At 35.7% G+C, this 15,464-nt stretch overlaps 1 protein-coding gene across 6 annotated transcripts in view; it reads left to right on the forward strand.

Moving 5' to 3' along the window:
- Window positions 1-15,464, forward strand: part of FIP1L1 (factor interacting with PAPOLA and CPSF1) — a 39,264-nt gene that overhangs the window by 22,357 nt on the left and 1,443 nt on the right. For 3 of the 6 annotated variants that reach the window (XM_014262285.2, XM_014262299.2, XM_088056668.1), the window contains 3 exons: window positions 4,939-4,993; window positions 6,022-6,077; window positions 11,259-11,478. In XM_014262285.2, coding sequence (XP_014117760.1) covers window positions 4,939-4,993; window positions 6,022-6,077; window positions 11,259-11,478 — 331 coding nt within the window. Of the gene's footprint in view, window positions 1-4,327; window positions 4,355-4,938; window positions 4,994-6,021; window positions 6,078-10,206; window positions 10,297-11,258; window positions 11,479-15,464 lie in introns of all 6 variants that reach the window. The other 3 variants (XM_014262280.2, XM_014262292.2, XM_088056667.1) reach the window with 2 other exon arrangements.

Genomic DNA, 15,464 nt, shown 5'->3' on the forward strand with positions numbered 1-15,464 from the left:
TTTAAAACTTAACTCATTCTGCCTGGCAAGCTCTGGCTTTCCTCAGTGATGGTTATACACAAAAATTGTAACACCTAGAAAATTGAGGAGAAGAGATTTAAAAATTAAATAATCCTCTTCCATTTTCCTTTTTACTTTTTTTTTCATATATATAAAAAATAGTCTCTGAAGTGAGATTTATGATAGTGCTCTGGTGATTTTGTAATGTTTCCTTACTGGGGAGGGGGAAGGACAGAAAGGGGATAGATGTGACAATAATGCTCGCTGCCATTTTAATCTTCATTTAAACCTTTCTGATAAAACAATATATGTAATTCATTGCAGTGTTTTAGAAAGTAATTATTTTAATTATAATTGTATATTATTAAAAACATGAAAACCATCTTCACAGTCACCCCAGATGCACTTGGTATGGGATGTCACATACAGGTACTGGACTCTTCCTATGAAACCCCTCACCTGTTGAGTTGCTAAAGGTGAAGGAAATCCACATGTGTTGCAGATCAAACCAGCAGGTTTGGCTTTAGTCTCATGGTTTACAGGCAGGTTTATGACACAGGCTTGTTCAGAAAGACTTCTGGAACATCCTTTTGTGCTTCGAGTAGATTTGAAAATAACGATTAAGAGCTGTGGATTTAGTTTCCTCAGGCCTGTGTTTTAATTGTGCTGTTGCCAGCTCTTTATCATCAAAGCTGTTCCAAAAATAGGTTCTGCCATCCCTCCTAGGTTCACTAGAGGAGGAGGAGTAAAAAAACTATACTTACCCAATATTAAACTGGGACTACTTGCCAGAAAATTTAAGTATTCCAAATATAAAACATCCTCCAAAAGCGCCTTTGAAAAAGGATCTTGCTTTGAAGTTAGGTTTCTTTTCTGTATTCATTCACTCTTGTGATTCAAATCTTTTTTGAGGAACAAGTCCTGGAACAATTCAAAGCACCAAATGTAGAAAATTCTCAAATAGTCCTAGGAGGTAACTGGCTGTAGCAAAATATGTGCTATTTTTTATTTGCTAGCTTTATTGCTATGTTGGAGTAATTTTCATCTAAAGCAAAACTTGTATGCTTGTTACCCAGGCTTTAAAATTTGGTTTATGCACTTTGGTTTAAGTCTGTAGTTAAAAATGTAGCATGTATATGTGATTTAAGAAAAAAGAAATTTCTCTGAAATACTGAACTTGTTGCATAACTTTGCAATGTATACCAGGATTTGGTAAGTAACTGCTCAGCCTCAGTATCCTAAGTGTGTACTTTTTGTCTTTTGATACAGAGAATGTGACCTAATTTAATCTGTGGCAAGAGAACCAAGATGAGTTATATTGCATTTCTTAGGGCTGTTACACAGTTCAGCTAATTTACAGTATGTTTATGTCGTTAAATTCTGGCTATGTTGTTCATGTTTGATTCCTTACTCCCTAAGCAGAGCACGTGTGGCATTGCTTTCCTTTAGTAAAACATACTTGATTTTCTGTAAATACTTACCAGCTCTGGACTAGTAGGATGGTATACGATGTTCTGAAGGCAATTTTGAGCGCGTTAGGTAAAATGGTGCACTAATGACATTTGGGTTGCTTTAGACACGCAAGTCTGAGTATTTAGGTTTAGGCTGGATGTATCTTTATGGCAGCACAACAGTGTTGTAGGGACATGACAAGGTCTACACTAAGCCACCTTCTTCCACTGGTACAATATAGTCTCTTCACTGCAAGAAATGATAAAATATTTCAGTGTTTTTTCTCAGAAGTAGTAATTGGCTGGTGACACTACAAGTATATTTTCATACACTTAGAAGGCAAAGGAGTGATGAGTTGAGAAATTATTTATTTTCCATTAACTGAAGCTTATTATTTTTTTGTCTTGTTTTGTGTGGTATTTGTGTATTAGTGAGGAAGGTGAGGAAAAACATTTTAGATCTTTTTAGATCTTTTGTCAATTTGGGATGTAGAATCTTTCTTACTTTGTGATACTATCAAGTAAATTAGCTTTATTATTTAAATTAGCTTAAATTATTTTATAATTATATATAAATTATAAAATATTATAAAACTATAATTAAATTAAATTATTTAAATTAGCTGTTTTAAAATTATATAAGCATTTATCATAACTCTTCAAAAGTTTTTAAAGGCTTTTGTGGGGAAAACTGCTTATGTAGTTTTTTGGTGTAATACCCTGCATTAACAAATTCATTAAAATTATTTGGACATTTGGTCTCTGGATATTAATTGTATTCAGTCTGTCTTAATTTTGTTGGAATGGTTGTTAAATGAAACTTTTCATTTGGTTTTTGGTCTTGTGGTGATATTTTTACTTTTAATTCTGCACAAGATAACCTTCTTATAAATGAGGAATATATTAATTGTTTAATACAAAATTTTTCCTTTTTATAAAGAGGAGTTAGCTGATGGATTTCTAGGCAATTCTCTGGACAGTGCTGGGTGCCATGTGCAGTGCTAGCAATATACTGGTTTTAGTGCAGCAATTGAAATCCTTTTTAGTATAAGGTGAAGCTAATGAATCACTTTAAGAGAACTTCTGGTATTTTTCTAGCTTAAGTTCTTAACATTGCTGTAGTATATAATAGATACATGCTTAACATTTATATATTGTATATATTTTTTCTATGTTTTAGGCTTATGAATGGATCTCTTAATTAGAACAATTAACCCAAACAGATTAATGGTAAACATTTTGGCTGTGCAACAGTTTGAGTTCTTAATCTTGATTTTCTTTCAGGAATTTTCATCAGGAGTGTTTGGTCTTTTAAATGTTACACTGTCAAAAATTTTATTGTGTGATAAAACACAATAAAATTTGTGTTTTTAACAACATTCCAACCGTTGCTTGGAAAGCTTGTGTGCTGGTGAAGAGAAAATGGCTCATGCAATTTAGAAATTTGGCTGTTGGAGTTCACTGTCTCCTGGTTTACATTTCAGCTAAGAGATCAGATTTTAAATCTTCTGGAGTAGACAGAAATTTCAGTTATATTTCATCATGTGTTTAAACCTATAGGATTAATACTGTTAGGAATTCATGTCAGAGAAATCACAAACAATTAGTGAACTTTGATATTGATCACTGTTCATCTGCTTGCATATTCCTTCATTCTGTCCTTCTATCAAGGCAGTCTGGGAGCAGCTAGCATTTCTAGGCATTATAAATACTTAGATTTAGTAAAATGCTGCTGCCATACAATAGTCTTAATTTTAATGTTGAACTAATGAGATATATGTAAATTTTGTCATGCAGTGACCAGTACTGTTCTCTGTGAATGTTTATGCAGCTATGTCAACACTGATGAAAGCACTTGCCAGAATTTTCTGTTCTCTCCTTCCCCAAAGTTTTGCCATAAACTGTCAGATTGAATTTACATACTTTTTAGTGGAAGCAGAATTGTTGAAAACTGAAAGTGCTTTATGCCTGGTGAAGTGTATTTTCTGCCAGTATTGTTTTAGCCCAGTTTATTATGTAGCAGTGTTATGTGTTCAGTTCAGGTAAAGCTAGTTCTTTGCAAAGCATGAGAAGATAAGAACCTTTGAAGCATGCAAATTATTTTTACCTTGTAATCATTCCTTTCATAATCTGTAAGATAGGTTTATATGTTGAGGCAGTATATTTTATTAGGTCAGCTAATTTAGTTGGGAACAATTTTGTCAGCTTTTATTTAGATCCATAACTTTTTAATAATCTAACTTTTTAGTTAGATTCATAGGTTAGCTAAATCTGAAAATCAGGTTAGAGTAATTATTGCACATTTCTGTTAAAGGATGCTCCTTTCTCAGATAGTTACAAGAAAACAGAGAACAAAACAATCTTTTTCCCTCCACGTAGCAACTGAATGATGAACTGCAGTGTCATAGCACTGACTCAGACATCTGTATTGCTTGCTGCTGCCTGAATACTTTGTTCATGCAGACCTACTGTTTCCAGTGCCAAGCTGTTGAAGGTCAGAGGCCAATTGCATTTCCTTCCATCCAGCCACGGAATGTAAAATAAAGCAAATGTAGTCTATAGGATGTTGCTTTCCTTCTGTATACTAAGCATTTTAGGATTATGAATTTAATTCAAACCTTGAGATCCAGAGTCATTCGTCACTATTTTTGCCTCTAAATAAGTAAGACCTTAAAGTATAGGAATTTAAATAAAAAGCTAGATTTCACAAGGCTTGTATAAAATTTTAACAATCAATATTAATGTGACATCTTGATCTGAGGACACAGAAAATATGTTGTCATTCTTCTTGATCTTGTAGGTAGTGAAAGCTCAATCTGGTTTTAGATCTGCAGGTAATAAACTATTACTATAACTGATATTTGTTGTCTTTTTAGGTATACCAATAACAGTGCCACCACCAGGTAAATTTACTTAGATTTTTTTTCCACATTTAAGAGATGAAAACTTGACTGATGTGCAGCTTACCAACTTCTTTTCAATTATATAGATAAAGGATTTTGTATACTCAACTATGTATGTATATGTAAGCTCAGTTATTTTGATGCCAGGAAGAAGAGAAATTGTGTGAAAATGCTGTTGACTAGTGGACCTAATCAACCCGTTTTCTATATTCATCTATACTCAGATGTATATTTCCTTCTTTAAAATATTTTTTTCCCAGCTATGCAGTGAATAGTTTTGACTGTTGCTTATTAAGTATTGTTTGAATTTGCCCATGCTTCTATATCACCATATTTTTAAGAATGATAAAGTTTATAATTTGAAGCACTGATAAGTCATGTTTAATGTTTTGCCTTTTTCAAGCTGAAAAGTAGTTCTTAGTCTTACAAAATAAAAACCCATTTACCTGGAAACACATCTTGATTGTTCTCTCTGTGTTCTCTCTGGAATTTGTTTCCCATTATATGCTTAGCCTAGTTCTTTTATGTGTTTATGGGTGATAGAATTCTACTTTCTCCCCTCCTTACCTAATTTATTGTTACAGGTTTTCCACCACCACCTGGCGGTCCTCCACCTTCCCTCATACCCACAATAGACAGGTGATTATCTGTTTGAAATATTGCTAAACAATCTATCAGTATTCTGTAACTGAAATAAATGAATAAGCTCTCTTGCATTGCCCAGTGTTTTATGAATTTGCGATTGGGAAAGGGGAGACAGCTTCAGATTTTTACAGTAGCTTTACAAAAATGTTACTAGTCTCACATCTCAACATATTCTTTGAGTAGGTTACTTGGCCACTTCCTAGTTTAGTTATGACACAGTATCAAAATATCAAATTAATTAGAGTTTTGATGGTAAATCAATGCCAAGACCTAAGGGTTGATTGTTAAAGTATTCTTTAGTAGTTTGAAGGCTTATTTATGTGAACTGTATACTTTCCAGCTATCATATACTTTTTTGTAGATGTACACAAAAATTTTAACACAGTTTCAAGCCCTCATAAACTATAAGAAGTGCCAGAGTTCCACAGAATCCAAATTGTTATTTCTATTCTATTCTAAGTGTTCAGCTGTAACAGGCCTAACTGTACTTTTTCAATACAGTTTTTTATATGCATTTATATTTATATGCATACATATATTTATATGTATAGATATAAATATATTAAAGGAGGGAAAAGGTTGGCTAGCACAGTCTTTGAGTAATATTTGTATTTTGCTGGAGGCCAAAAGTAGGTCATATACAAAACTCAGTTAAGATGGTACAAGCCCTTGTCAGTCCTCTGGATCTTACTGAAGGAAGATCTGTTCCTTTGAAATTGAAAATTCTGTTAAAATACATGATACAAGAGGATGATGGAAAATCTCTGAGAAAATCTTCATATGATTTAATTGAGAATCCTATTCTATCTTAATGTATCATGTGTGCATGAAAGTATATTTATTACTTTGTACTGACAGTTGCTGTGAATGAGTTCTGCTTCTGATTGTATATATTGTATATAATATATATATATTATGTATAAATGTATCTGTTTATTGCAGGAGGTAGCTTTGTTGCTAAAGCTGAATTTTAACATTTATCTTTAATATCCTGAAACTGGTTTTTTGTGTATTTTCCACAGTGGACATTCTTCTGGCTATGATGGTCGTTCTGTTCGTGCATTTTCATATGGCAGTGGTAAGTAAGCAAGCTTGCTGGCTTTGGAAATTTTGACCAGATTGATTATCAATTGATAAGTGATATCAGATTGTTTGATACATATATGAGGATTTTAGCTAGAAGACTAAATAGGTCCTATCAGTATTTCATTATGAAAGCTCATTGCTGACCATTGTAAATAGATACATGCTGTTGCAAATATAATCACTGTTGGTAAATACTATTGTTTTGCTTATTAATTTATATACTAGATATCTTTTCCTGCTGCTTCTGCAGAACTGTGATTTTGAAGCATTATATACCATAATATGGACTGCAAGTCAGGGAGAATTTTTCAAGAATTTAAAAGCAGGAGAACAATTACTGTCGAGTTATCATCAGAATTTTAATTACTAAGACAAGTCATTCAGAAATCCTGATGATGTACCTCTCCCTTGAAAAAGCATTTTTCTAAGACACTATAACCTTCAGCTATCCTATTGCATGTTTTTTTCCAGTAAAAGTGCAGTAAGAGTGAACTAAAATAAAAGCTTTGTCATGTGCCACCAAATGGGCATCCACAGAATGTATGCTGAGTTTAGAACTGTTACCTAGCACAGCTCTGCTTCTTGATCTGAAGGAGAAAATAAGAAGATAAAGTATTTGGATTGGAGGGAATCATCAAAGATTATCTATTTCAAGCCTTCCTGCCATGAGCAAGAGTACCTTTCACTAGATGAGTTTGCTCTGAGTCCTGTCCAGCCTGGCTTTGAACACTTCTAATGGTGGGGCATCTACAACTTCTCTGGGCAACCTGTGCTCCACCACCATCATCATAAAGAATGTCTCCCTTATGTCCAATCTAAACCTACCATTTCTCTGAGTAAAACCACAGACCCTTGTCCTGTTACTACAGGCTCTGGCAAAAAGTCTCTCTCCATCTTTCTCCTAAGTCCCTTTGCAGTATTGAAAAGCCACAATAAGGTGTGCCTAGAGCCTTTTCTTCTCCAGGGTAAACAACCTAAACAACATAGGAGAGATGTTCCAGCCCTCTGATCATTTTTTGTGGCCCTCCTCCAGACGTGCTCTAACATATCTTTGTTGTACTGGGTCCCAAGAGCTGAATGCAATACTCCAGGTGTAGTCTCACAAGGGTGCACAAAGAACCATCTCCTTCAACCTGCTGGGCACTCTTCCTTTTGATCCAGCCAGGATACAGGTGGCTTCCTGAGCTGCAAACTCACTATGGGCTCCTATATAATTTTTGCCCACCAGTATCCCCAAGCCCTTCTCTGCAGGGTTGCTTTGAATCAGTTCATCACCAGTTTGTACTGACATTGAGGACTGCCCCACCCAGATGCAGGACCTTGCATGTTGCCAGTCACTACCTCTGCCTTCAGTACATCTGCCATCCAGCCTCATACCTAGTGCCTTTTCTTTCAGCTAAATTCTATTGCCTTGCTCCTTGTTCCCTTGAACCCTAGCTGGTGAGAGGAGAAATTGTAGGGAAAGTTTTGTCCGTTTCTGAGGATGTGATGTTCAGCACAGATCAGATATTCAGCAAATCTATTTCCCAAATGATCCAAAGTCTTAAGCATGGATATACAGATGACATTTTGTAATGGCTTGCAATTTCTTCAAGTTGTAGCAGTTCATGGAGTAATAAGCAGTACTTTGTTGACATTGTAAGGATCCTCATCAGTTATTGTTTGCTTTCATGCATTGGAAGCTTGCTATGATTTTAAGAATTATTGAAAAAGAATTCATAAACATTGGCTTTACACAGACTTCTTTTTTAGCAGTAATTTAATTGTGTTTTAGCAAAAAGGTAAAAGCTGAGATGTACAGCTAAAGCCATGCAGAGCATCAGAAGGAAAGCAGTCTTACTAAGACATATTAATGTATGTATGTGTCATCTATTACCTAGTCTCCAGTGTAGAATGTTTTTCACTTTGGTGTCTCTTCTGTTAGAATTTCCTATTCTGTCAAGTATTGTCAGGGATATAAGAATATTTCCAAGTTTTATGTTGACCTTTAGAGGTGATGGCATGCTTGTGTTGCAGCACCAGTTTTAAAGGATGACTGTTAGCATGATCATGCCAACATTGAATTTGAACTTCTCAAGCATGATTAAAAAATTGTTTACCTTTATATGATTATGGAGACCAAGGAGCAGAGTCCACTCCTGTCTTCCCAGTGTGCTTCCAACATATCTGGTATCCCTGTTGCAGTAAAAGCTTTTGTATTTGCAGCACAAAACAATTGTCTGTCTCAAAGCTGTCTGTGTCAGGGATTTTTGAATCTGTAGAGACTCCATGGCATTTTATCACTGTTGCTCATCTCTTAGTGAAAGACGTTTTCCTAGTCAGCATCATACTCTCACAGTCCCTGCTGTGCAATGTGATCACTGGTCAGTGTTTAGCAGTCCTCTGTGAATCAGAATTTGGAGACATTTAGAGTTCCACAGTGCAGCAGGGTACGGACTTACAGTCATTTAAATAAGTGTATTTATTTAATAATTGCTTTGGATCATAGCGCTGAATCTCTGACCTGTTGTCTTCTTTGACAGTCTGTACATTTCCTAGCTTTGTCAAAATTGCAGGGGAAGATGTGCAAATGGAACACATTGCAAAAAGTACCAGTCTTGATTAAGGTTGATTACCAGCCTTTCTTCTGCCTATTCAAATTCCTTAGCTCATGTTTTGGTTTCTCTTCCCATGTGGTCAGTTGGGTTTCCCATTGCAAACTCTTTAGGAAGGTTATGTAGTAAAATAATATCTTAACTTACAACTTCAAGAATGTCTGTTTTGTTTTTGTGCTCTTCCACCACATCAATATGGTTTCGTCAATTTGCACTTAAATCCTTTCACAATTCACACTACCTTTGCCATCTTATCTTTGGCTTTGCTTGAGCTGCATTTGATCAGCCACTGAAGCGCCTTTTATCGTACACTTGTTTGCGTCTTCCTCAAGCAGTTCTCTGATCTGTGCTCTAAATGTTCTTTATATCTTAGGAACTTGCAAGACATTTAACATTATGGAAACAGTTTGAGAGTCAGTATTTTTTGAGGCATAAGGAACAAGCATTAAATAATTTGCCTTATGCCATGAAGCTTTAAGTTTTTAAACAATCTCCAAAACAGGGTTCATGTCTCCAAAACCAGTAATTATTCAAAGCTCTCTTCCTGTTTTAAAAATAAAATCAGAGTTGAATTTTTGAAGTGTCTTTCTTCTTGTAGAAATTATTGGAATAATCTATGTAGAAATAACAGAAATGACAAAAATTCAATAAAAAAGTAGAAGTGGAGCACCAGTTGATACTAGAAAGTAAGTGTCTTGTGAATAATTCCTGGGGAACATGCAGATATAAAAATGTGTAGTGTGTCAAATTACTGTTTTATCTCATGTTACTGGGGAGAAATACTTCTGTCTGATGAGAATTACTCAAGATGTGATGAAGTATCCAAAATTTAATGTAAAAGCTTGTACTACCATTAATAACTGGTTTGTAGTATACATTTAAAGTTAAGTTTAAGTTTAAATTTTACATCAGAATACGCTAGCAGCCAGTGTCTCATGTACCATATGTGTGTTGTTGACATAGTGGCAAGTCAAGGAAATTAGCAGTCTTTTAAGTCCAGCTGGGTTTTTTTGCTATTTCTGGCTGCTTTCCTTCGACGAATTTCAGGTCTTGGCAGTATAATCAACAGCATAATATTGTATTAGAACATTTTTTTCTGTTAACCCTCAATTTTGCTTGTAGACCTGAAGTTAAACAGTGTCAAGCATTTTATTAGAGGCAAAAACTTGTATAAATGCTTTTTTAAGGAATTATAATACTTTTCATTGCAAATGTATTTTAACAATGAAGTGTTTTTTCCTGCTTCACTGCCTGCTGTAAAGGTCTTTTGTATTCCTGCTCTGGAAGCTTGGCAAACTGCTCTCTTAAGCTTCTGCCAAAGCTTTCTGGGGCAGGCATACTCCAGACGTTACAGGCAAGGCAGTCTGAACATAGCTGTCAGCAGAGGCCACTGGTTTTATAACTCAACAGTATTAAATACAGCACCAGTAACACACTTCACATTGTTCAGTGAGTATTGATGTTAATTGTACTGTTAATCTCTTTGTGACACCATGAAGTCAAGTAAATATTGTTCTCGTATTATAGATGATGAAGTGGAGCTCAAAACAAACGATTTATTGAAAGTTAGGAAAGCTAGCAAGGCAGATAAGCAGAAAGGGAGAAGTCCTCAGTACTGTAAGTCCACTAGAGAGTGCTGTTTCCAGCTAAATACTCAGCCCTTGTTTTTCCTTTACAGGATGCGTTCACGGGACTTCTGGCGAGGGAGGGCAGGACAGAATAATTGGGGCATTAGAAGTAGCAGTTCTGTATTACACTGAAGTTGGCAAAAAGCAGTGGAGAAGCATGTTCCTTCTCCTTATTTCTAGCTATCTAAAAAGGTTGGGAGACACTGATAAGACTTCCTTCTTAGCATTCTAGATTAAGACTATTCAACTTCTAGATTAAGACTATGCTTCATTTTCTTAAACTGTTATATTTTAGTGGTATTAGTGTTTGTGCTGAGCATTCATAAATGTTATTGTACAAAGCACAAGTGGGAGCATTATTTCTTCTCCCCAGAGTGAATTTATTTCTAAAGCTCCTTTTACCTCTGTAGTCAGAAAAGTATGACAGAGCACATTGCAATATAAATTAGTGAGTGAGAACTTCATAGCTAACACTATATTTTAAATATAATGATTTTAAAGTACAAAAGATAAAAATAATAGCATTCAAATACAAGGCTGGAAGCGTCATTTTTCTGAACTGTATTTTCAGAGCACCTGAGTTTCAAAGGCACTTCTGTTTTCTGGTTGTTTTTGTTTTGTTGTTCCCCCAAAATAAAGCCATTTGACTGCATAGAATCAGATTCTTTGAGCAAGTATTTGCACAATTATTTTTTTTCCCCCAAAAAGTGTTTAGACAGTCTTTGGGGTATGTACCCTGGTTTTGTACATCCTCTTAAGAAGTATTTAAATGAGTGCCAGAAGCTTTTGTAATCATAATGGAAAATATGCAGTGTTTGCTTAGAATTAACTCTAATGTGAAAGGGGAAGATTAAAAAATGTCATTGGAGGAAACTGACAAATGTTTTCATGCATAAGTTTCCATATGATATTTGATTTTGTTCTTTCTAATAACTACATCTCTTTTTTTAGTCACCTTTCCACACCCTGCAGGTTCTGCCCCTTCATGGTCTAGTCTTCTGGACACCAGCAAACAGTGGGATTACTATGCACGAAGAGAGAAGGACAGGGAACGTGAGAGAGAGAGATCCCGAGATCGGGATCGTGACCGGGACCGAGACAGGGATCGAGACCGTACCAGAGACAGGGAAAGGGACCGAGATCACAGTCCATCTTCAAGTGCGTTCAACAGGTCAGTGAAATGTCCTAAACGTGCTGTAACTTCTTAAAACCCTTGTCTCTGTTGTACAGTGTACTTCAGCATTCAAGTTTAGTGTTCTGCTGCATATTCTAAAGAGCTGGGTCATATGGCTTCCTCACCTTCACCTTTTCTCTTGGAAACGATAATTCCTAAATTTCTACATGTAAAACAGAAGCAGGAAAAAAAGACACTATACATCCAAATTGATCATAGTGCTTTACAAGTTAAGGGTGATTTAACTCTTTAAAATGTCTGAAATATCCATCTATTTTTGACATCAGTAGGTCTAGGAAAAAACCTACAGAAAAATATATAGAAGTACCAAATGAATTTTTGTTGCCAATTCGGGATTAAGAGCAACGTGTTGCAACATTTGACCTTAATTAATGGTGTTAAATACCTGCTAAAATGGTTAATATTGTTGTTAAAAATGGCTGGATAATAATATTTCCTCTCTTTTTTAAAACTATAATTTCAAGGTCAAGAACTTTCATTTTGATGTAGATGACGAAAATCATGTCAGATAACTTTATTCAGCTTTCTAATTTCTTTAAAAATGAAGCTGCAACTGTTCCGTGGTTCATGTGCTCAAGTACAAAGCATTTGATGTTGAGCTCGCTGTGGCTCCATAGAACAGAGGTCTATTGGTTAGCCAGATTTTTCTAAATTTCCCCTGCTTGTTATCTACTAAGCTTTTTGGGGTAAATAGCTGACACTTTCTCAGTGTTTGCTGTTAAGCTTAAATTTTTTGCAGAATATGTATGTTAGCTATTAGGCAGATTGTTTTTACTAATGGTTTTAAGCTGAAGGGAATGAGAGCACTGAAAATCAACGTTACTGTGGTTGAGAGATGACATTTTTGCAGGATGATTGTTAGCTGAAGACCCAAACTGGGTGCAAGCTGCGGGATTTTCCATGTGTGCTGGTGTGGTGATGTCCTCTCCTGTGGGCATGTGCTTCATTCCAGAGTCAGATAGGCTGAAGATCTATCTAAACATCTGTTTTTCAGACAGCTTGATTGAAGGCCAGAAAGAGCCCTGGTCATTCAAGGGTGCTTGAAATGAACCTTAATAGCTTCCAGGCCTCAAGAAATCTCTGTGCTGCTGCCAGAGTTATCTGTAAAGGAGGGGGAAGAGCAGGCCTCGACTTTTTTATGTGACTAAATTATCCACCATCTGTAGCAAAGCTGTTGCCACATGGCTGTGTAAGAAAATGGGAGGCCCTTAACTAGGATAAGTTGATTTGGGAATCAGAAGAGGTGGGAGAGGCTTAAGAAAGAACATGCAGATACAATATTTCTTAAGAAGGTTTATTTTCAATTCTGTGCACTTATGAAAATAGAATGAATGGAGCTTTGGGGAAGAGAATGTGAACTATTTTAAAGACTGCACAGATTTATAGTTTTTATTTATATTCCCTTTGTTTAAACTTTGATCAAGTGGTCTTGGTGGGGTTTGTAGTAAGCATCAGGTTTAGCATTTTACTGCTTAGAAATTATGGCTTTCAATGCTTTTAGCAGTTGTTTTCCATATGAATAGCCTGTGTATTTGCTACAGCATTTCTTAAAATTATAGGAAAATAGGATTATTCTTATTCTATTATAACCAAAATGCGGTTTAAAAATGAACTTTCAGCTGTCTTTATATTCTGTTCTGCTTTTACTCTGCTATCCTCAGAGAAAAGTATACATTTTTACAATGCATCTCACTGCCTCCTTAAGAAGATGCCATTATTTTTGGGCTGTTTCCCTTCTGCAAAGGTTGGAACTTTGTATTGTTTGCTTGAGGTTCTTTGTTGTTTTTTGTTTTGTTTTGTGACAATGTAGACATTGGAATTTGACTGATATGTTACTACTTTGTGGTTATGCCTCAGCAATTTGAAAAATTAAAAAAATAAACAAAAAAACCCAAAACAATAAAAAAACACAAAAACCAGCAACTGTGTTTCTAAGGTCCTGGAATTTAGTAATCTCGTGCAGAAGAGCAGATGAGGGTCTGGCTGGCTGGCTTGCAGCTTTACAGGATTTGGTGTCCGTGGTCAACAAACTGAACAAGACTCCATGATCGGTGTGCAATAAAGGTCAAAAACACTGAGCAGCATTAGAGTGTTCCTGAACACACTGGTCTTGCAAACTGATATTTTGCTTTAGTTAGAGAGGTTGTTTATTTTCATCAGACACACTTACAAGCTGTCGTGGCTCTTTAGTAGTTTGCCGAAATAAGGTTTAAAAGGGAGTATCAGTAATATTTTTAACCTTTTCTGGACTGCTTTAAAATAAATGGGTGACAGAACAAATGCAGAGTGTGAGTTACTATTAAGGACCTTGGATCTCATTTTTGAAACCAAACCGTAAGTCTACGAGTAGCCATCTAATTTCCCATGGCAAGCTTATCAGAAGTTAGTGGTAGATATTCAGATTTTAACTTTTTAGTTAGATAGTGATCATCAAAATACTAGTTTTGGGAAGCAATATCAGAAATGGGAGGAAAATACAGTTGCACAGAGTGGCTGGGGAGTCTCCATGCATGAAGATACCCTGAAGCTGTCTGGGCATGGTACTGGTCATCTGGTACTGATGGCCCTGCTTTAGCTGGGGTTTGGTCCTTGTGACCTCCACTCATGCCTTCTAACCTGAGTTTTTGTGCCATTTGATGACAAATGTGCTTTGCAGGATTCAATCAACTTACTCTCAGATCTGAGGTTATAAATGCATTATTAAATCCATGAAGTTGTGTCACTCAGTGGCAAATCGTAATTTTGAGTTCTGTATTTGTAGCTGTAGTTTTCCTGGTTTTGATGTGTGAATATTTTTTGTGTCCCTTAGAAAAACAGAATTTTCTATGGAGCGGTTAATGCTTCTCCACAGTGTCTTAAATTACTAATTTCTGACATTTGTCTAATGATGTAATCATACAGGGTTTCATAAAAAGACTAGTGCTGTTGCTTCAGGTGTTCCCCTTTCTCACTCTGAGTTTTCATGCATAACTGTAATAATCATTAATGTAATATCCTCACTTGGGAAATGGCCAGAGGATCCAAGTTGTGGCAGATAAAATGGGTTTGATCTCAGTTCTCGCTGCTCCAGGACATGAGGAGTTGAGCTGTTCTCCCTATGATGTGTCTGGTCTGTTCTGCTGCTGCAGGGACTTCAGGAAGATAGTTTCTTTCATGGTGAATGTTGGCAGAGACAAAAACACTTGCCTTTTCTTAGGTCAACGGTATCTAAATTGTTACTGGTTTAACTTTAGAAAGACTGTTAGATTGTGCCTTTCTTTAAGGTAAGGTAAGGATCTCCCAAAGTATGGGTAGAGAAGACTTAATGTGATATATAAATAATTACACTAAGTTTGTTTGTATTGAAGTTGCACTGTTAAATGCTGCTGGGTAGGATTTTCTTAGTTGAGAAATGATGAAATGATCATGCCTTTTTGAGCTATGCTAATGTAGCATTTGATTGGTGTTGGCTAACAATGGACAGTGTTCTCATCTTTTTTTTTCTTTTAGATTTCAGTAAACTCTTAGAACTGCCCTTTTCATCAAGTCAAAATATAAAAAAATGTTTTTAAGTAAAGCCTTTGAATTCTTGTCCAAAGAATATGGACAAGACATATATGACATATATGACATCTTGTCATGATATTTAGGGGTTTTTACCAACATTGTGGCAGGGCAGCATTTCATGGCAATCCAAGTGAGAAGTGCAAGTAGAGATAGGACTAGCACTAAGAAAAATTAATTTCAAAAGCAGCCAAAATATTTAGCATATTTTACTCTTTGTACTTAGCTTTTCCTTTTCTTGAAGTGGGTGTAAGGAAATAGATAACTGTACCAAAATCTAACTTTAATTTACCCAAATTGTATAATAGTCAAATAGTGTGCTTCTAAGTGTTGAATGTTTCAAGCACTGATCTGAAAACATTACTGAAGTTTATGTAGGGTTGTATTTCCTTCCCAGTTATATACAGGGTCAAGCTAAC

The sequence above is a fragment of the Pseudopodoces humilis genome, chromosome 6 (genome assembly GCF_049639895.1).
Source record: "Pseudopodoces humilis isolate 2021_Gansu_Grassland_sample_001 chromosome 6, ASM4963989v1, whole genome shotgun sequence".
NCBI classification, from domain to species: Eukaryota; Metazoa; Chordata; class Aves; order Passeriformes; family Paridae; genus Pseudopodoces; species Pseudopodoces humilis.